Source organism: Nyctibius grandis, chromosome 6, assembly GCF_013368605.1.
Source record: "Nyctibius grandis isolate bNycGra1 chromosome 6, bNycGra1.pri, whole genome shotgun sequence".
Classification (NCBI taxonomy): domain Eukaryota; kingdom Metazoa; phylum Chordata; class Aves; order Nyctibiiformes; family Nyctibiidae; genus Nyctibius; species Nyctibius grandis.
The window spans coordinates 9,962,441-9,984,409 of NC_090663.1; the positions used below are offsets into that span (position 1 = coordinate 9,962,441).

General features: G+C 37.5%; 1 protein-coding gene across 1 annotated transcript in view; it reads left to right on the forward strand.

Moving 5' to 3' along the window:
- CFAP99 (cilia and flagella associated protein 99) overlaps nt 1-21,969 on the forward strand; it is a 61,621-nt gene that overhangs the window by 19,754 nt on the left and 19,898 nt on the right. The window contains exons 4-9 of the mRNA XM_068403982.1: nt 1,228-1,322; nt 7,570-7,682; nt 9,921-10,095; nt 14,755-14,835; nt 17,106-17,171; nt 18,159-18,218. Of these exons, the coding sequence (XP_068260083.1) occupies nt 1,228-1,322; nt 7,570-7,682; nt 9,921-10,095; nt 14,755-14,835; nt 17,106-17,171; nt 18,159-18,218 (590 nt within the window). The remainder of the gene's footprint in view (nt 1-1,227; nt 1,323-7,569; nt 7,683-9,920; nt 10,096-14,754; nt 14,836-17,105; nt 17,172-18,158; nt 18,219-21,969) is intronic.

Here is a 21,969-nt window from a genome sequence, read left to right on the forward strand (position 1 = left end):
TTTATTCTAATTCAGAATAAAAACAAAGATTACAACACTTTATGCAAAATGGTCACTTGCAAAAAAAAAACCAAACTAGAAATATGATACTTTATGTTTAAAATTTTTGTTATGTATAATATTGTTATGTATAATAAACCATGATTTTGGAACAGAAAAATAAGAGCCATCCTCTCTGAAAACATTAAAAACAGTATGTTGAAAAATTCACTATCAAAATTTTCTTTTATGTCTCCTGTTCACATTACGTTTTCTCAGAAAAAGCTTGCTTACATTGAAAATTTTGGTTACACTGAGAGAGAGCTGTTTCTGACAATGTAATACTGTCAGAAACTTTTCAGTCATGTGTCTCAGGAGCCATCTGACTCCTGTTCTCCCTGCCTTGTTGCCAGACTAACACAGAATTTCACAGATGGGATATGCAGATATTTGACGTATAAGCTGGTACTACTACCCAAAGAAACAGGCCGCCGTTTTTCTTATCACTGGCCACTCATTCTCACCCCTATGTCATATCTTCTCTTGAGTTAAACCTTGTGTTTAGCAGCCATCCAGTGAACTGATCAAGAAAGTGCTTCAGGTTAAAATTCACAATCTGTTTGAATTTGGGTGTGTGGATGTCTGAACTTGCCCAAGAGAAGAAACACCAGGAAGTAAAAGGAGGGGATGGGAGCAAGCAATTAGGGGTTGACAGAGCTGCTTAGTTTAGCGGTGATGTTGGCATAACGAAATGACTGTGAAATCATGGCAAGATCTTACCTTTGGCCTTACAGGATTCCAAACGCTGCTGTAGTAGATCTCCCAGTTTTGCAAACAGATATTTGCAAGCATCAAAAGGACCTCTGTGAATGCCTTCAGATAGCTACAATTATTTTACATTTTTTGTGGAAGTGGCCAGATCCTCAGCTGTTAAGAGTTTCCATTAAATTGGGTAGATTTGCACTAGCTTGGATCTGACTCACGAGTCAGATATGAAGAGTCATATCAAGAGTCATTGATATGAACCGTACCATAGAGTCACAATGCTAATAATGAACATAGGGTTAACATTGTCTTGTAACTTCATATTACAGTTTGTCAGTCAAGCATTATATTACCCAGTTTGATAACAATTTTGAAGAGTATTTAAAATTAAAGTAACAGTCTAAATCCCAGAGTATGCTGAGTATAGGATATAGGTTTATTAGAATTTCCTGCTGCATTTTAAATGTATGTATCTTTTGATAGTTATTTGTTATCTGGCTACTTTTCAACTAGAAGAGCTCGGTCTTCAGCACTTCAGCAGAATTGTGAAATCTCTGGACACCGCAAAAATGCAAAAGGTAATGAAAGTACAAAACATTTTCAAAAAAATAATTAATGATCTCTTCAATGTGTTTGATTAATCAGATTGCTTTTCTCAACTTTCAGGTTAATTTAAATTGAGAAAATAGTGTTATTTTCTGTTTAAATTCAGGAATTAACTTCGTATTTTGTTATCACAAAAATCTTCAATTTCTATACTTACGCAGCGAGTATCTCATATTCAGTCAAAGATCAAGTTAAAATGTATTTTATATAATCTGAGGTGGTAGAATAATCACATGATTTACAGCTCATGTGATTTACAGTTGTCCCTCTAACTCCCATAGTCACTCTTGGCTCTGCTCACTATTCCTCCTTTGACTTCAGGCAGGAGAGGAAGTTTCTTCCATATGCAATGAATCTATTGAAACTTGCAGTTCCTGCTGATTGATGTTCTTTATTCCCCTCAACAACCCACTACCACTTTGATTATCAAGCTTATTGTCCTTCCATGCTTTTTCTCCATCCGAAAACATGATCGCTCATTTGGAGCTATGCATGTACCAATTACCCTGTTACAACATACCTGCAGTTGACCAAACCATTGCTGCCAAACAGAAAGCATGACAACAAAGTTCTGCCTGCCTTTTCCTCTCTGGAGTCACAAATACAGGTTTTGCTCCACTACTTGTTTGCTTATTTGAATGAAATTTGTAGAAACATAAATATCTTTTGCTTCTCATTCAAAATGGTTGAAAGTGCTGATTATCTTAAAAGCTATGTTGTAAAGAGGGGGTGTCCTGGTTTTGTGGGGATAAAATTATAGAATCAATTTTCTGTTACATTTTGTTTCAGTTTGTGGCCAGCCATGGTATGGAGATCAGGGCCATTAGCAGGGAGAGCCAGGGCAGCTGACCCAGGCTGGCCCATAGGTGTATTCTGTAACATTAACGTCAGGTTCACTATAAATTGGAAAGCTTGGTGGGGAGGGGAGGCTCTTTGCTCTGTTTTCTTCTCTGTCTTTCTCCTTTTTTCTCAACAGTTACTATCCCTGGAGGGACTTGCTACCACTCTATGGGCTAAGTATAATTTTATGTGTTTTGTATTACTACTGACATTGGGTTTTTTATTTTATTAAATCTGTTTAAATTTCAACCCATGAGTCTCTTTTTCCCAATTCCTTTTCTTGGTCAGGGAGGGGAGATTGGGTGATAGAACAACTAGTTATTGTTTAGCACTGGGTGTGGGCTAAATGGAGACAGGGAGAGAGGGTTAAACTGAGCGGTAATGCTTTCTTATAAGCCCTGGTTTTTTAGGAAAATAGGCTAAAAATGAAATTACTGGTGGCACAGCTGATGTAAACTTTGGTCATCCAGATGTTTCAAAGCATAGTCCAAACATGGTGTTTGGATAACAACTGTGGAAATCAATAGAGAGGCAAATTTTAGTAATTAATACTCAAAAGGCTAAGCTTTATCCTTATACTGATTATTCTGAATGTTCATGTGGATGCCAGTCTGTCTTTAATGAGCACAGACAAATCACTCTGTCTAAAATGCTTTCCCAGCCCCTTCTTTGGTAAACATCTCAGACACAAGCCACTGGATTGGATGCATCTTGAGCTCATTCAGCTAGCAACACAATTTTCCCACTTCATGCCAGTTATATCTTGTTGATTCCATTCACCTAGCTTTATATGGCTTAAGTGTCAGTGCTCTGATGTTCTATTCCAGATAACTTCTCCTTCCTTGTCTGGAATAACCCCTTTTCTGATAGGGAAGTGCTGCATTATGCAAGAATCTGCACCTGCTGCTTTTTTTTTCCCTGTAGATGTAACTTTGCCTAAGTATCTTATCAGATCCTTATCACCATGGTGCCTAGGTTTTCTTCTCTTGCATTAGAAGAGGTTCTTTGTCTCCAAAGTGATGCTAGATTATATTAATGCACCTGCAGCAGAGGATTTAGAAGCAGCGTTTGTTCCCCCCAGCAACAGGGACAAAAACAGCAGAAGGCAGATCGGCAGCCTTAGCAACAGAAGTTGTCAGAAATTTGGGATTTTCCTTCAGGGTGCTGACCTGCAGATTTTGCCTGATGACTACTGTCTCTGAGTTCAGTTGAGATGCAGAAAAATTATTCACATTATATTTACTTAGAATAGATTTACTTTAATTAAAAAATAAATTTTTCTGCACATCACAGGCCAAATGGAATTTTCTTAGTTATGCAGATAAACTTTACTCAAATGAGTAGTGTTCACGAAATTAAATGGACTATTCAGTTGAATAAGAGCAACTTGTGTGAGTAGAATTCTCTCTTAAAGGACTGCATGATGAAATCCATTCAAATCAAAGTCACAGTGTTTCCCTATGATTGATACATGTTCAAATATTTTCATTTAGGCAGAATATCCAGGCAGAATAATAATGGTGCCTCACTAACACATGTTCATCTGCTTAAACACAAAATCGTAAGACCTCATTCTGTGATGTTAGGAATACATGCAAAAATTCTTTATGGTTGTATAATTACAGAACCATAGGATAAAGCCTGATTTTGCCTCTTCTCTCAGGCAACTAGCAATAGGACAAGAGGACATAGCCTCAAGCTTCGCCAGGGGAGGTTCAGGTTAGACATTAGGAAGCATTTCTTCTCAGAAAGGGTCATTAGACATTGGAAGGGCTGCCCCGGGAGGTGGTGGAGTCACCATCTCTGGATGTGTTTAAGAAAAGATTCCAAAGAATCAGCAGATGGAGAAGAGTGGACAGGAACCTCCTTGATTACATTTGCTACTACAGCAAATAGCTGTGGGTGTGTACAGCCAAAATAATAGCATTCTCAGGCAGTGGCTGATCTGTATGGAGAAACAGAACCTGCTGTTCCTTGCAGTTACTTCCTTAACTCAAGAGTCAAAAGCTTATGTTGTGAATATAAGGATTTCAGCTCTGCAAATGACTACATGGATGTAAATAATACCAGATGAGGAAACTTCCCAGTTTTTATTTGCTTTTTAGAAATCTATACAATCCCACTATGTAAAAATATGTTAAGAATATTTGCAGGGTGTGTTCAAATTCTCAAGGTATTAATTCAGCCCACCTGTAAAAATGCATTACAAAACAGTCTTTAATTATACATGCTTGTTTTACTACAGCCAGACTAAATTAAAATAGTAAAAACGGGTTAATTTCTGGTGTAATTCGACCACTTCTAGAAGGGAAATGAATCTTCGTTATCATGCTCTGTGAATACTGAAACTGTTGGAGCATTCAACACAGAGGAGTAAGCAGAATAATGCTGTTACCAAAATGACTGTCCAGTGACTTCTCTAAGGAGACAGATGCTGGTAACATCCAAACAGAAGTCTGTGAGAACTTCAAGACGCATTTTGCTGCTATAAAAGCAATGACTGCTGATTTCACCTGTGTCACATGTGGCCAAAGACAAAACAGAAATGTAAGGAATTTTTCCTAGCAACTTAGTTCACAAAACGCAAAAGTTTCTATTGTTAAGAAATGAAATGTACTATGGCTCCATGGGTCTTATTCTGCCCATGTTCGCCATCTATGATATGGATTATCAAAATGAAGATTATGGACTTCGGCCCAGGCAGACTCTGGTCAGAAATGATGTCTGGTAATCTTGCATTGCCATTTGCAATTCCTGCATTGCCTGGATAACTGTTCAGGGTCGCATCCAAAGCCTTCTCTAGCATGATGCTTATTGGGGCATATCCTTATCGTAGCATTTCTCTGGGGACTGTGTCTAAAACTGTGCTAAAATATACATCACAGTATTCATATCTGATTACACAGTTAACCATTCTCTTTACTTCATAAGAGTACATCACAGGATTTATCAATTACATAATTACCTATTTGTCTTAATAAAGTGTGAAATGTTAATAACCAGTACGTAACTGGTGTTGCTGTAGGAGGCCTCAAGAGGTAATAGCCAGCTGTTACATACAACAGCTGGAAATCACTGTGTGCCTTTATTATAGTTTCATCTACCTTGAAGAAGTAGTTGAGTGGCAAGTACTTTGTAAAAGATAGTTACAGCAAATATTTAGAAGACCTGGATGGAAAAGATCAGTCAGGGAGAGCTCAAACAACAGTTCGGAGGTTTAGTTGCACATGGCGATGTAGTAGACAACTGATTGAAGCCTCTGAGGATGGACTAGGCTATGAAAGAGGAATACTGAGGACACAGAAAGGGAGGAGGAGTAGTTCAGCTTAATGAAAGCTAGTGAAAGAAAACTGGAGGATTTACAAATCACCACCTGCAGTATTTCTACGTCAACTTCGTCTGTGAGTTCTCTGAATACCTAGAAATTTGAAACTAGCTTCACCCCTCAGCATCTGCCTCATTTTAAGTGTATCAGCTCATGTTCAATCCACCTCTGTATACACACTTGCTTACATGGGCTTAAAAAAACATTTTTTATAAACTTTGTGTGTAGTCAGGGCCTTCCCCACAAGTTAAGAGTACTTTGGCAGGAAACATGTTCTCTGGGTCTGTAATCGTATAGACAGACAGGATACCTTTATGTAAAATTTTGTTACAATAACTGGTAGAAGTAGTGTATATACAGTGCATCAGTTCTGTTCGAGAGTATGAACTCTGTCTAGACTTCTAGTATTTTATTTATACATTGCAGAAGTACAAATTACTATGCTAGGTGAAAAATGTAATCCAACATGTATGCACTTCAGAGGAAGATGCTCCATAAGGAGAATGAATGAGTTTTGTGACCAATGGGATGAAATGCATTCCTTAGCATATACTTAGCAAACTCCACTGAATCTGGAAGTACCAAAAAACCAACTTCTTCACAATTCAAAACGTACTTTATAGTCATGCTTTTAGGGATGAAATATCTTCTTTTGGATGGTGTGTTGATACGCCAGCATCTGCAGTTTTGTGGAAGAGCAATAGTTTCTAGACAAGAATGGGAATCCAAGGGGGTAACATTCATTTAATCCTTCAGTTGTTGATCAGTCTTTTGACAATAGATGAAAATAAGTTAAATTGACAGGTTAATTCCTTGGGAATCATTGCATCAAGACTATAGATTTCAAGTAGCAGGCTTTCTGCACCTGTTGAACATCTGCAGCAAACACCTTGAGTCAAATCTGAATTGTTTATAGCTGAATTATTCACAAAGCTCTGAGCCACCTTGGGCTTGGCACCACACATGAATTTAGAAGCTCCTTGGTAGTCCTGCAGAACTAAAAACTCAATACAAAGACCTATATGGCTCTGTGGAAATGAACCCAAGACAGGGCTGATGCCAAGTCTGAACTAGTAAGCTCTGCAGTCTCCATTCGAAGCTTCTCAAGTGCCTGCACACTGTTTTCCAGTATGTCTCATAATGTCTATATTATTTAGTGTGCTTTTTTCTGTTATTGGGATTATTTCAGCATGATACTTGCTTGTACTTTCATTTCCAAGAATTTTAATGAAAAAGTTCAGGTTCAAGTTTGGAATTTATATTGCTGTAAATGATACATGCTGAATCTGAGTGCCATTTTTCAAGAGTCTGATTCAAAAGGCCATTTGAGCAGTTCAGGTTTTAAAGAAAGGCTCTTTACCTTCTGGTGAACTCCAGAGGGAAACAAAAGTTCAAATGTTAGTTGCTATTTCTCCAGCATGTAGAGCCCTACAATGTGTAAGTGTGCCAAATTTCAGTCTTTTAGTTTAATGGGAATATGCCAACTAATTAGATTTCAATAAAAGAAGAAACCATATTGTATAGCAGTTACTACAGTTGTCAGCAGTCCTCCCTGCCTAGTTCCCAGGGAGCTGAAAGGAACTTTAGTAATTCAGGTGCAGTGCCAGGCCTGAGATGTTTCTGGGCACCATGGATCATCTAGTTATAGACAATCAGGAGTTGATTGTGGGTATATTAGACTCTGAAACTCTGTTGTGTAATTATACTGAAATCAGTGTATTGCAGTAGTAATTACTTTAATTTTGAATAAAAACTTTTGTTTCACAATGTTTGAAGCAAATTAAAGATGCATCAACACAACCCATAGGTTTTTTTATGCCAGTAAAAATATTTTAGTATCTATTAGTGTTTCACAAAATAGGGTTGAAAGACATAGGGCTGCCCTAACAAAACTAAGAAGAACCTACAAATATCGAGCACCTTTGATTATAATTACAGGATAAAATACAAGCAAGTTCTTCAGCAGTGTTTGTAGTAAAAGCAACTATCTTTTCGTAGTCTTATAGACACCATACCTTTAGTATTCATATTTAAAAGAAATAATTTATTATTAGTTTCTTAGATTCTTCTTCAATGCCTTGTATTTGAACACATGGATAAAAGATGAATGGAGTCGGATCTACGATTCACCGTATGTAAAAGAGAACTGGATTGATCCACTGCTAAGGTAAGCAGTACTTAAGTAGCCTGTCGTCACCTCAGAGTTTAAAAGCTGGGGAAAGCTTCCCCAGAAAGTTCAATTTGCTGTTAAAGTGTTTCTCCTACTGAATTCACCCAGAACGCTTCTTGTCTTTGTGAGACTATAGTAATCCCTTTTACTTACCCAGAGGCAAGGTTCTCTCATAGAAAAGTCCTTTCACAGCTGTTGTACATTTGTTTCTCTGTGCCCCTGAATAGATCAAACATCATACTCTGAAAAAAAAAAAAAAAGGTTTAAATTACCTTACAGAGTTAGATTCATGCCTCAAAAGTCAATTCAACATCTGTATGTCATTAAGCATATGAAAAAAGACGTTTGACTTCCCTGAGTTTGGCTTTATGCACGGACTTGTTTATGCCAATGGTCGTAAAATCCCTTCTGAGCAAATCAGATAAGCATGTAAACAAGTCTTTTAAAATTATTATTTATTTATTATTTATTTACACAATTGCAGCATCATTTAACGGTTTCAATGCTCTGAGCTGCCAGCTGTGTCCACATATTGGTTAGGTGGTGATAGAGTAGCATGACTACTCTGGCCAAACTGGAACATTTTCACGTGGAGAAACAGTAGCTCTGCAGCCTATTGTGTCACTTTTTCACTCTCATTTTCACCTGGGACAGACAACAGTGGTACACCCATGTGGCTGCAATCACACATCCTCCTCACTGCAATGTGGGTTAACCCAGATGATGGCAAAGACTGTTAGACAAAAATATGTTACAATGTCAGCTAAAAAAGAGTTTGCATCTAGTTCTGTCATACCAAAGTCTGTAGAATGAATTCTTCATGCTGTGTAGATTAGGCCAAATTAGCAATGTATAGTACAGATTTGGCTTGCAGTACTCCAAATTCCCCTCAGTTCTACAGGAACTCCAGGGATATATCTGAAGTCAGAATCTGAGTCAATATATTCCACTGTAGTGGAATATACAATAGTATATTATACAATACATTATACATTACATATATGTATACAATACATTATACAATAGTATATTATACAATTATTATACAATAGTATACAATAGTATAAAGATACAGATGGTACGTATAGATAGATATACACACACTTATCCTTACACTTTCTGTACGTACATACGCATGCAGGCAGATGCTTAATCTGCTGCTGTTTCATTAACACTAAGCTTTTCGGAGATGCCCTTCACAGTCAGTTACATTCAATGTAACGAACACGTGTTTTGCCTATAAGTTGTACAAGAATGTTAAAGACCATATTTGGTTACTGGGTTTGAAACTTCCTTCAAGGGGCTGAGGATGTATTGATCAGTTCAATCAGTTCAGTAGCTTAAATTCTTTTAAATATGTCTTTCTATTCTTCTTTCTAATGTCAATGAGGTTAATATAAAGAGTCATATTTAATTTAATGGAGTTGCATTACTTGCAGAAGTTACTTGCAAGCCTCATCGCATAACGACAGTACTAGCTAAGGTAACAGTCACATAAACAAGTTACTGTAAATTTGCATTGTCAGCTGCTTTTTAAGTTCTGGGAAAGCTCCTTGCATGTGTAATACTTAAGGATAGAACACATAAAGGAGGAATTAACTCACATAAAGCTGTCACCATAATTAGCCCTGTGATAACTTGTGTCTTACCTTGAATTCTGCATCTACCTGTCATTCCTTGGAAGAAGTCTGAACCTTTGTACAAGCCAAAATCCAAGCACAGAGAAATCAAAATCATCTTGACTGCCCCACAGGGTTCATTGAGGGGTCATTTGCTAATTCACCAAACTCCTTACATCTTTCTTTTTTATTAGAACTACCTGTGGTATGAGGGTGATTTATGTGTGCTCTGTCAGTTGGTAAAAGTGGCAATACTCAGACCACTGTTTATTCACAGTCTCTTCATCTAAGTATGTTAAGTGTGTACTTAGTTTATGGCAGCTGCTTTTCTTATCCATAGTCTGGTCCTGCTGTGAAATGGACTGGCGACAGTTGCTTATTCAGTAAAACCTGTGGCTATTTCACCACTAGTAGTCTGAATGGACTAGCATCTATCAAGAGGTGAAGTAACACAGTCCAACTAAATCATAAGTAGAAATTCATAGGTCATTTTTATTAAAATTGAATGGCTGAAAGCATTACAGAATTTGCACCAATGCCAAGCTCATATACTGCATGTAAGTTTGTATGAAAGAAAAAAATGAAATAAAATTGAAAAATATGTTTTTATTTGAAGATGGCAGCCAAAAGTACAGCAACTGATTGAACAGCTCACAGATAAATTAAGTAATCGTACTACCACTGTCAAGACTTCGACAGTCACTCAGCCAAAGGAATTTAATTTGACTGTACCCAAACCACGTGCCATTCCTATACCTGTGCCAATACCAGTGATGGAAAAAAGGCCACCTGTGAGTATTTTTATGCTTCAAGAGATACTAAGTTTTATGTATGCTTGTGCGCAAAATTCATGGTAGGGGAGTTAATAGTCTCTTTCAAAATAATTGTAGAAAATCTACAATCTTTGACAGATCAACAAGGATTTTTGTAATATTCTGTGTTATTGAAGGTCAGATTTCTAAAAAAATCCAAACAAATTCTTTTCCTTCCAGTGAATGTTGTGTAAGCAAATTGTAAGCGAAACAAAGGAAAGGGAAAAGGTTGGTTCCTGTAGTTGTTTTGTGACTTTTGGAGGTAGAACTATACAATGGGTACAAATTGATGACAGTATTGATACAAGAGTTTCTGGTGGACCTTAGATTTGTAAGACGTTTGCTTCAGCTTATGCACTGAAGCAGGTAAGAAAAAAACATCCAAATGAAATTTTTTATAAACTTAGCAGATTTTTTGTAGATGAACTCTCACTAAAATAAATGGCAAAGCAATTTCACTGGAGATGAGATGGACTCTAGTTTTGCAGTTCCTCCTTGAGGGTGGAATTTTATTCCTTTCTATTAATGTTGAATCTCTAAAATTAAGGTTTTTCAGTTTAAATTTATTGCTCACGTATAAATGAGACTAGATTTATCTTTGAAATGCTATGCTTCTATTTTACTCATTGTCTAAGATTGTGATTCAGTTACACTGGTACAAATTGGAGACACATGATTGGTTTTAAGTTAGCTCACTGGGGTAAGGCAAACAGGATTTGGGATCAAGCTGCTATGACTAACTTAATAAAGACTCCAAAATCATCTATATTTAAATGCAGTGAGAAGTGAGCTTGGAAGTCATAGTTTTGGGCATTATCTGCCACCTTGTATTAGCACTTCAGGTTTTAAATAATACATGTGTTGAATGCTCTTAGAAACCATTTACATCTTAGGATGGCAGAGCAATTTAATGGTAGTGTGTTATACACTAATGGGATTTTACATTGAAACAGCTTAATACCAGGCTCTGCATTTAATAACTACTTAATCAGTATAGGAATGAGTCATATTGCTGTCATTTTAGTACCTTTATGCTCTGCAGCCCCTCTTAGAATAAATTTGTTTTAATGCAGATGCATTTACTGAAGTTCATTTGTGTTGTTAGGATTATACTAAATTTGGTTTACATTCTGGCCAAGTTTGCAAATTTAAAAGCTTGTGTGAATCTAAAAGCATTAGTGTAGTAGTGACATATGTTGTGCTCATTTCTGTACCTATCTCAGCAAATTAAGCTTCACTTCAATTTGCCATATTGTTGCCAGTATCACCATTTTAGATCCTGAAATGAACAGAGACTGAAAAGACAGCCCAGATGGCAAGAAAGAGTTAGTAAAGTGAGAGCAGGCCGTAGTTGTGGCTACTGTAGGGTGGAGAGCTGTATGTAATTGAGAGGAATGCATGGCAATAAACCTCTTCCAGATTACATCCCAGAATCTGCTGCAAAAATGTTCTCATCCATTTTCTCAGAAAGTTGTTAGTTTTATGAAATACCCATTTTTTTCTCATGGTTCTCATGCACCGGTCAAAGAACTTGTCACGTGGCATATTAGCAGGGACTATTGTAGTCACAGGCGTAGTTACTGCTCGACTTTGAAACAGCTGTATGAATTCATACGGAGGCGTCTGGATTTTAAGCAATGACTACTGAGAAGTTATTGCATCCCTATGGTGAAACTAGTTCATTCTGATTAATAAAAATATTATTTTAGGTGTTTCTTTCTGCTAGGTTAGATTATATTCTATAGTAGAGGTAAAATGCAAAGTAAGATGAGATGTATCACATACATTGAGTTCAGGAGCTGGAATACTACTGCTGTCCTGTACACTGAACACATGCTTCCTTCACAGGAGAGGACTGGAGATGTGGTTTATTGCAGAAGGCAGGGTAGTTGTCATATGCAGCAATCTATACTGACCTTGGAAAGTTTCACTGGAGTAACATAGGCCTAGAAGGTTAGGGTAATCATTCACCATCATAAACATTCATCAGAAATGGGGGTCACTACATGAAAAGGAAAAACACTTTAATTTTTAAATTTAATAAGGAAACACTTCACTCTAAATATTTGTTCTAAAGATTGTAAATTATTCTCTCCACTGTTCTTTGCACACAAGCACACGGATGCACACACAAGCATGCACATATGCATGCACACATGCATGCACACATTCATAAATGCCATTCTACAAAGAAAGAGGAGCGCTTTAGCTTGACATTTGCAAAGGAAACAAATGGAGACAGGTGCTTAAACCTGATAACGTGCAAAATTATTTGGACACATTTAACTTCCTTGGATATCTTGACCTTGAGTTACAAATAAAATCCATTCTTTTAATTTCACTACTGTACTAGAATAATAAGATTATGCAAGTATTTTATTTTTAGATTTTCTGTAAACCAATAATGTAGTTAATAATATAAAAAAGGCCACATTGAGATGTTATTGTAACACCATTCGGCCAAATTTAGTGTATTTTTAAGATATTTTCCTTATTATTTCAGCTGTGCTTTATGAGTGGAGTTGCTCGATTGTTTAAAATAATTAAATGGGTGAATTCATTTGGCCAACACAGAGGATTTTGTTTGCAAATATATAGACCCAACAACATATTTATCTTTATGATCTTGTTATGTATAAAAATAGAAGCTCTTAATACAGTAGCATTGCATTAGATTGCCCTTGTTCATCATATGACAGTAACTTTAAAAAAAAAAAAGAGTGATGACTACCGAAGTTCAAAGTGATTATTCATGTGGTACCTACTCCCTAAATAAACTTCTGGTAAAAGGATATCCAGAAAGCTGGAGAGGAAAAGCAAGGTTGGTGTCTCTTACTCCCAGCCCCCTTTTCTTCACATTAGGATTCAGTAGGTATAGCTTGGCCTTTTTGATCTCTCTATTGCTGGAATTTACAATTTACTTACAGTGACTTATTCACCCTCTTCTGGCAATGGGGTAATTGCTGTATTGTCTGTCTGTCTGTCTGATTGGTAGTCATCACCATGGTATCTGAGGGCGAAATTACAAGGCTAAGATCATTTTTGAAACAGAGCTGATGATTGAGAAGTCTCCTCCTTAAATTACTTGGAATAAGCATAGCAGTTTCTGAGGAGAGATTTTCAGCTTACACTGGCAGATGAGCACAGTTTTGCAGGTAAAGCACATGACGAGGGAGATGAGTGCAATAAACTGATACTCACTGCCTGTGCAACCCTTTGCAAATCCTCTGGGCTTTAATTTCTCCATCCATAAAAGCGTAATAAAAATTCTTAGATACTGCTGGGAAATACTTTCAGTTCTACTTCACTTTAAAAGCTGACAAAAATACTTGAGCAGTCTCACCAGTGCATTTAATTGCTAGCTCCTTCTGTTTGTGCATTTGTTTTGCCTGTAGATAATGACGTCAAACAGCAAAGACAGTGGAAAGTACATCAGATTCATGAGTTTTTCAAAGCATAGCTCTTTGTAGAGTCCAATAAAGCTAGATGGGACCCCCATGTTCCCCACACTGACCTCCAGTACAATACAGATTATAGATTTTTCCCCAAATTCTTGAATTAATTTTGTAAATTCTAATTGAGCTAGAACATTTTTAGCAAGATAAATATTTAAGCAGATGTCCAGTAAATTGGCAGACTATCTCACCCACATAGGAAGGAGTCATCCAGACTTTTTTCAGAGTTTGCTTCCGGGCAAAATTTATTGCTCAGGCAAATATTGAAATCCCCCAGAAGTTTCAGACTAACTCAGAACCATACAGTCCCTAGTCTCCTCTTGATCCGTATGACAGCCAGATTGTAACTCTTCCCTGGTCCTTTTATCTGTAGCACTTTCTGACACGTGAACGCTTTCGCACATCTTTAAGTAATGCTAGGAGGGCCCTCTCAGTTCTCTACCTCTAAACATTTAATCTACACCTCCAATGGTATTCCCTTACAAGGACATTAGGGCAGCCATAGCAGACCAGAGCAAAGGCCCATTTTGCCCAGTGTTTTTTTTCCAGCAGTGGCCAAACACAGATGTCTAGGAAGACTACAGGGACAGGACAAGCATAGCTGCTGCTTTCTCCAGCTGCCTTCTCAGTCTCCCACTATTTCAGCTCCAAGACTTCCTCAGTTACAATGAAGTTCCTGGGTATTTAATAAACTTCAAAGGGTTTATCTTCCCTGAACTTCTTTGGAGTCTCTGTAACTTGTTACTACTACCACACGCTGTGCCAAAGAGCACCACAGCTTAACTTTATTCAGCTGCCCTATCTGGCTGTCAGTGCTGTGAAGCTGAAGTTTATGAGATGCCAAACAGAACTTTTCCGCTTCTGGCAACTTCTTTTTCCCCTTGATAGGGCCTATAGGATTTATTATTTCTTTAGCCTTTCTTGTACTAGTTTCAGATTTTTCTTTCTTTCTGGTATTTTGCCTAGGGGTTATATTACATTGGATAGGACTGAAAAGCCTGGGTAGTCCCAGCTAATTGGAATCTGTCCACACCTTCTACACTGGCAGTAATACAAAAGAATCAATATTTAAAAAATAACTGCAGCTGTTCTACAGTAAAAGTGAATTTTTTGTTCCTGCACGAATGTGTCGCTTGAAATGTTTTATACCCCATATTATGGAGATTATTGCCTTTTAATATAGGTTCCTCCAAGCACCTACAAACCTCCAAAGGAGAAAAAGCAACTAGAGGAAATAAAAACAAAAAATCACCAAAAAGCAGAAGTAAGTGTATTATGTTCTTGTTCTAGTCTTTCCTTTCTTCTAAACTGTTTCTTCTGTAATGTTCCATTTTCACAAGTCTCAGAACTTTATCCGAAACATATTTGCTTTTGCACCTAATAGCTCCTAGCTCTTTCTCTACAGTCATGAAGTTGGTATCCTCTATTCTATCACCCTTTTTCCGTCTTCCTTATTTTATTATTAATTGACTGAGACAAGGTCCACCTTTATTCACTGTACAAGTACTATGTGAGAAATTATGCAAGTAGCCATGTAAGGTAGCAGAAACATGATTACTTACTTCTCTTCACAAGCTTGAAATAGTTTGATGGTTCTTATACTCCCACAGGATATGTGGATATTTAAGGTATTGACTTAATAATTAAGGGTTCAAAATACAAAATATGTTTAGTATTTTTGTTTGTCTTCTATAGTAACTGATAAATAACCACATGTCATCACCCACTGTTTTAAAATATCAGCAGATTCTGACTTCTTTTTTGTGCAGACTCCATACTCTCCTTCAGCAGGCTGAGTGTGGGAAGTCATCATGAGGATCTAAGGAAGCAGAGTACATGGTCTGTGTGTTAAGAGAGCAGGAGAAGGGAGGGCCTGGAAAGACAAAGAAACAGATCTAGTTATTTGATCCAAACTTTGATATGAATCTTGTTCAATGAGTTAGCTCCTATCATAGTTAAAGCAGATTGTTGTCGTCTTCTCCTTGGAAGGGAATTAATTAAAAGTCAGTTTCCACTTTCTTTCTTCCTCCCCACACTGCAATCACTATATCCAATCGAGTAACAGTATAAGCTTGATAAAAGGCATGCTATTTGACTCCTTTTTATCTGCACTCTCCCACCCACCCCCATTCTGAAAACGCCTTACTCTAGCTTTCACTAGCCAGTACAAGTCCATTTATCACTGTTCTGGGCTCTCCTCGTGTCCTTGTGAAAGGGGCAATGGATTCTGTTCCTAAACTATAGTAAATGTGTGATAGATTCTAGGGGGATAAACTTTGCATTCCTTTTGCTGGCCCATCACATTACCTATGCTTGATATTCCATTATAAAACAATACAACATTATCTTTTATCCTCTTATTTCCATATTGTGGAGAAAGCACACGCCTATTTGTCTGTGTGCTTATTTGTACGTACAAACTTCCTACAAAAACTGGGGAGGAAAACCAAGATATCACAGTGCCTATATTGTCAAAAATCTATGATAACTATAAAATCACTTAACTACCAGCCACATTCTTCAGTGGAGAAAATGCATGAATACAAGGAACAAAGGAAAACCACCACAGAAATTATAGCTGCAATAACAGCAGTTTTTGTCACCTCTGGAATGTTATAAAAGGCATCCAAAGCATTCACAAAGGTCAGTTCCCTAGACTGTTTGCTAAACAAGCTGAAATGTTGGGTCCTAAAAGAAATATGCATTAAAAATACCATTTGTTTCATAGCAATTTTGCAGAAGCTATAGCCGTCATTGTAAGTACCATGTCTGAGCATCTGTAAGGAGTGAGAACACTGGAAGCCATATTCTAGGCAGTTATGAAAGCATTGATGTTATGGACAGCTGCTGTCCAGAAAGCCGTTAGAAAATCTAGTCTGTGTTTCACAGCTTTGATTAGAGATTACTGTTTACAATCAAAAGAAATCTCCAAAAACTAGAAATGTGGCTGCCTGTACTTGCCCCTTTAAAGTGACAGGTGGAATTACTGTTAGGGGTGTGCCTATTAGAGCAACCCTTGGTGCTCAGATCCCCTGACCATAATCTTCTAATTTATCTCAGACCCAAAGCCAGTGTTTGTTAGCTATGTGGAAACAGTAACTACCTGTGGTACTGATGTGCCATAAATAATCATAAGGCTTTTAAGCTGAATTCTGGATGAGCAACATGTTTCATATGGGCAGACCTATCAAAGGCCTGATGCCCTATGGAAAGGATATAACCAGGCAGAACTATGTAGAAAATCAAGACTTGCCTACTTCAAGTCTTTAATCAGGAATGAAAATTCATAGAATCGTAGAATCATAAAATTGTTTTGGTTGGAAAGGACCTTTAAGATCATCAAGTCCAACCATTAACCTAACACTGCCAAGTCCACCTCTAAACCATGTCCCTAAGCAAATTAAATGTAAATACTAAGTGAAACTTTCATTCATTGGAAACAAATTAATATATTGGTCTGGCTGCAAGGCTTTTAGAGACAGAAAATTCTTATTAGAGAATTTAAATGTACCATACTAATTGCTTTAATTTTAGGATCTGCTCATGAAAGCAAATGCTAACCAGTTCAGGTGTGCAACCGTGAAGTCTGAAAAGGGAGAGGTATGCTACAAAATATTTTATTACCTAAAAATCCCCCAGTATGAAGATGAAAAATGGCTAGAGTATTTAAAGATATCTCAAAGTATTTGAAAATTTTTTTTATTTGGAGTTAGGAATTATGTGCTATCATTTATAGCTGTACTGTCATTTCACATCCATGTTATTATTTTCAGATGTAATATACTAACATTTGCCTCTTTGGATGCATAATGCACAACCCCCCTCTCTTATGCTTCTGGTGCTGCTTTATTATTCTCCTAATTTTGAGACAAGCAGCCTTCCTGTGATACTACTCCAACAAGTTTCCAAACTGGCAATATTTCTCTAAAGCCACATATTATTTTTCCATTAACTTTTATGCCACAGAGCAGCCAAGCTGAGGGAATAACGGTCCCATTCATACAGAATTCTTGCTTTGGTCGATTCCCAGTTTGCAACTTTGTCACCAAACTATGTAATATATTCATTTCAGCATCGCATCTGCATATTCTGTTCACCGTATTCATCCCCATGGTACCAGACACTTTCACATCAGTATCTATAGCTAGCACTATAAAATGAAATTAATAACCATCAGTAGAATTCTACCACTATTTCATAACTACATGAAGTGTGCTTTGACACCCTGTTTTGTCTTCCCAATATCTATTTCAGTTAAGAGCTGAATATATTCATACATATAGGTAATATTTCATAGTCAAACAAAACATCACTGTTACTTTTTTAGCATTATTGTAGTCAATAAATTTCAGTCAATATTTGGACCTACCTTTGTATGGTCATTTGATATGAAATATTCCTACTAAATTGGGCATAACTAACAAGTTTTTGTGGATGTAACAGTTCCAAAATATATCCCCTATGATAGTATTTGTTACTCTGGATGAACGTTCAGGAGTGATTTCTGGTAAATATCTAATATTTGTTGCTGAATACTTGAAAATCTGTCTCTGAAGTGAAATAATGTATTTTTGGTTTGAACTGCAGAACACACATGACAGTATGAAGAGTAAACCAGCATTCCAGGCTCAAAAGATCCAAAGCAAGGTGAGTAACCTTTAAGGTACTGTTGTCAGATGTACTTGAAAACACACATGCAAATTCTGTGCTGATGCAAACTCTGCTGGAATCCATGTTTTTACGCCAAGTTCTGTGGCCAGAAGAATGGGATGGATTGGGTCTATGGCTCATAAATTTTAGCCTATGCACCATTAACAATCCACAAAGAAATGGTCAGGGAGCAACAAGAGTGTGGCTACTCCAGGAAGGAAGAGAAACAAGGAGCCAAAGGTAATGAAAGCACAGGCAGTGCCCTCACCAACCAGGCCACAGTATCTGAACATGACAAGGTTGGTGGTAGCGACCGGTTCTGCTGGCAGCCAGTCATCCTTAGACAAAGCACGGCAACAAGTCAGGTGTGGGGTCCACCCAGGAAGTCCAGTCAGGAGACAAGGCTACAACAGCAACCCAGGTCCATGACAGCAGGAGACACAACTGGAGAGACAACCAGGAGCAGAATTACCTCCAGTGTAATGGGAAAGGACTGAAGCCCATATCTGAGCTTAAGTGGGGCTCCTGAACTGGTGAGTGGAGGGTATGAGTGGAGGTCCTAGGTGAGGCTGGTCAGGGCAGTTAAGACCTCTTGTTTCCCTGAGAGCCCTCCCGGGTAAGTTGTGTGCAGTTGCACAATGCAACCATATTGCCTTAACAGTGTTTTCAATTCCAAAGGGAGGAGTTTTTATGTAAAATGGTAAGGATTGAGAATAGTCCACAGGAAAAAAAAAAGAATTGTGAACCCCTGGTTTAAGAACTGAGTGCAGGGATAGAAGAATCTTGTGTCTGTAAATCACTGTTTCAAAATGAGTTCCTAAAGAATGCTGAGCAATCGTTCCAGCTAATGACTGCCTGATACACAATACACAATCAGTCTGGATGTTTGTCTTGTTGCCTTTAGACACATACTGAGGTCATAAAACCCACTATGCTGATTGCTTCTCTGGTGGGATTTCCAAGGGTCAGAGAATTGTAAACATGGAAAATGGGCTGTTCAGCCTTAGCGGTGTAACGCATGAAAACTCACATTGCTATTTCTGCAATAACTGTACTACAGATAATCTTCAGTCTTACATGTTCAATCTATCACCTTTCATTTGTTTCAAGTTCATATGCAGAATAATTTAATGTGGAAGCTGTGCTTGTATTGTGACCTCAAATACCTTGTGAGCAGGTCTACCTACTCTTTTGTCTTTAGGTACAGCTCATACACACTTTGGAAAGGCTGATTCCCTGCTTGGGGAACTGGGCTTCTGGCAACTATTTCTAAAGCATATCTGGCATTTATCACATACTGAAGTTATCCTTAATAACAGTATCACCTACTAAGTCTGCTTGCTTACAATCCAGCAGCACTTAAATTACAGGAAAGTAGTAAGATCCCAGTTCCTTCTGCACTCAAAAGAGGGGGAAAAAAACAAAATAGGAAACATTTGCATAGTTAACCCAAACACGCATGACCTGTAATTATGTGGGCTTAGTTCAAGACTATGTATATTCCACTTCCTTTGCTGATAATTTAAAATACTGAAACCTTAGTGCAGACTAGTGAGAGTCAAGCCATCTGCCTAAATTCTATGAAGACAAATATGGATCTGGCATCTTATGGCATTGATCAGGGCCACTTCTAACACCTGCTAGTATCTCCTCTAGGAGCACAAACAGTTTTATCTTGTCTAAACACATTTTGCCTTAAAGGCTGGTTAGGTGATATTCAGGATGCTGCTATAACTTTCAAGCTGAGATAGGCATATTGTTATTGACTTTTAAAATACTTTCTAGTCCTGTTGCCTTCCTGCCTGTGCAACTCTGTGAGTAGACAAATCCTAAGAAGCAGCTTTATCCAAGATGTATAAGTAAGACTACAATGTCCTCAAATTGATGAAATTATGTAATGTTTTAACCAGCTAGTATTTTTCCCTTCCTCTTTTTTAGAACACCCACAGTATATTAAATACATTTTTTAAAATTTCAGACATATTTATTATGTGCAGCAGCAATTATTTCTCATTGCTGTTACAAAATATCTATTCATCCTTTTCACTGGAAGAATGAGACAGTACAAATGCATCATCACTCTGTGTCAATCTGCCTCTTGCTCATATCAGGCCTTGCTCTTTACATATTTATTGGTTTTGGTGAGCTATTGTGTGTTCATTAGGTGGAAACAGTGAATACAGTTTTTTTCCACAAGAATTACAGCGTTCAGTGATTTTCCTGTTTATTTCCATTTTCTCATCTTGAAAAAAGGGAAGATATCTCATGACAGAAAGAGCACGAGTAAAATTCAAAACTTCCTTGATATGACATGACATAGAAGAATCTATTCAGTTATTTTACTTACACCTGTCTGCATATATTTTGGGAGTCATAGTTATTTTGACTATATGGGCATCAGTCATATTTCTGTTTAATAAACTGAGAAACTGAAGTTAAAGGTATTTCTATAATCATTCTTAGTTCAGTTCTCTATCCAAATTATAGTTAGTAAACATGGAACATGAAATCTGTATACACAGGTAATTGCCAAAAATATGAAAATTTCTACATGTGTCAGAGAAAATGTCTACTCTAAGCCATTCTAGTGTATAAAATACAGGCTGGGGAGGGAATGTTCATATAGTGCAGGCGGCTTTGAGAAGAGCTGAGAAGTAGACCAAAAGGAAGGATGTCATTAGGCATTAAGAAGTGTAAGTATGGTGAGTAAAACAAAAGAAATAAAATACATTGATTTGGGTTCTTTTCCTAAATTCTTTAAGTTACCATCATTTTGTCAAGAAAAAGACAGGTAATTAATTTTTGTCCATTAGAATGTGCCTTCTGCGTGGAAAATGCTTTAATTCTGCTTAGTGAATTTCTAGGTGATAGCATGTGTTTGTTATCCTCAACCTACCTAATTAATATCAATTATAAAGCATCCTTTTTCCACTTAGCTTATATATTTCAGGAGACTGCAGTACATATTTGTGCATACCATATTTGCAGTCTATAGCTTGAGAGATTCTGTGCATCTGTTTCTCAGCTACTCATTAAGCTGTTAATTTGGAATTTAAATACATGTTTTGATTCTGGACACAGAACTTCTCTGGATTTAGGTCAAATAAGCTTTATTTTCTGCAAGAATAATCCCAATTCTTATCCCACCAGCACTGCTTTGCCTCAGTTCAGATCAGCTCTATTATATGTGGAGCAAAGGTGATATATTTTTTCTGAATGGCCTACTTGTGCAGGGAACATTTTTACCTGGCAGAGAGCTTGTTCCCTTCCTCCCTCAGTATTTAGATGTTGTCTGGAAGTTACTCCTAAGGCAATACTTTGAAGAACTGCAAAGCAGCCACAAGATCTAGTTCAAGTTACATCATGAGGACTTTATACCATGTCCAAGTTACACCATGAGGGGCCTACAGGAAAGCGGGAGAGGGACTGTTTACAAGGGCAAGTAGTGATAGGATGAGGGGGAACGGTTTTAAACTGAAAGAGGGGAGATTTCGATTAGAACTCAGGAAGAAATTCTTTCCTGTGAGGGTGGTGAGACACTGGAACAGGTTGCCCAGAGAGGTTGTGGCTGCCCCCTCCCTGGCAGTGTTCAAGGCCAGGTTGGATGGGACTTTGAGCAACCTGGTCTAGTGGAAGGTGTCCCTGCCTGTGGCAGGGGGGTTGGAACTAGACGATCTTTCAGGTCCCTTCCAACTGATACCATTCTGTGATTCTATGAGTGAAAGTCACTGAGAACTGTACTTTGCTT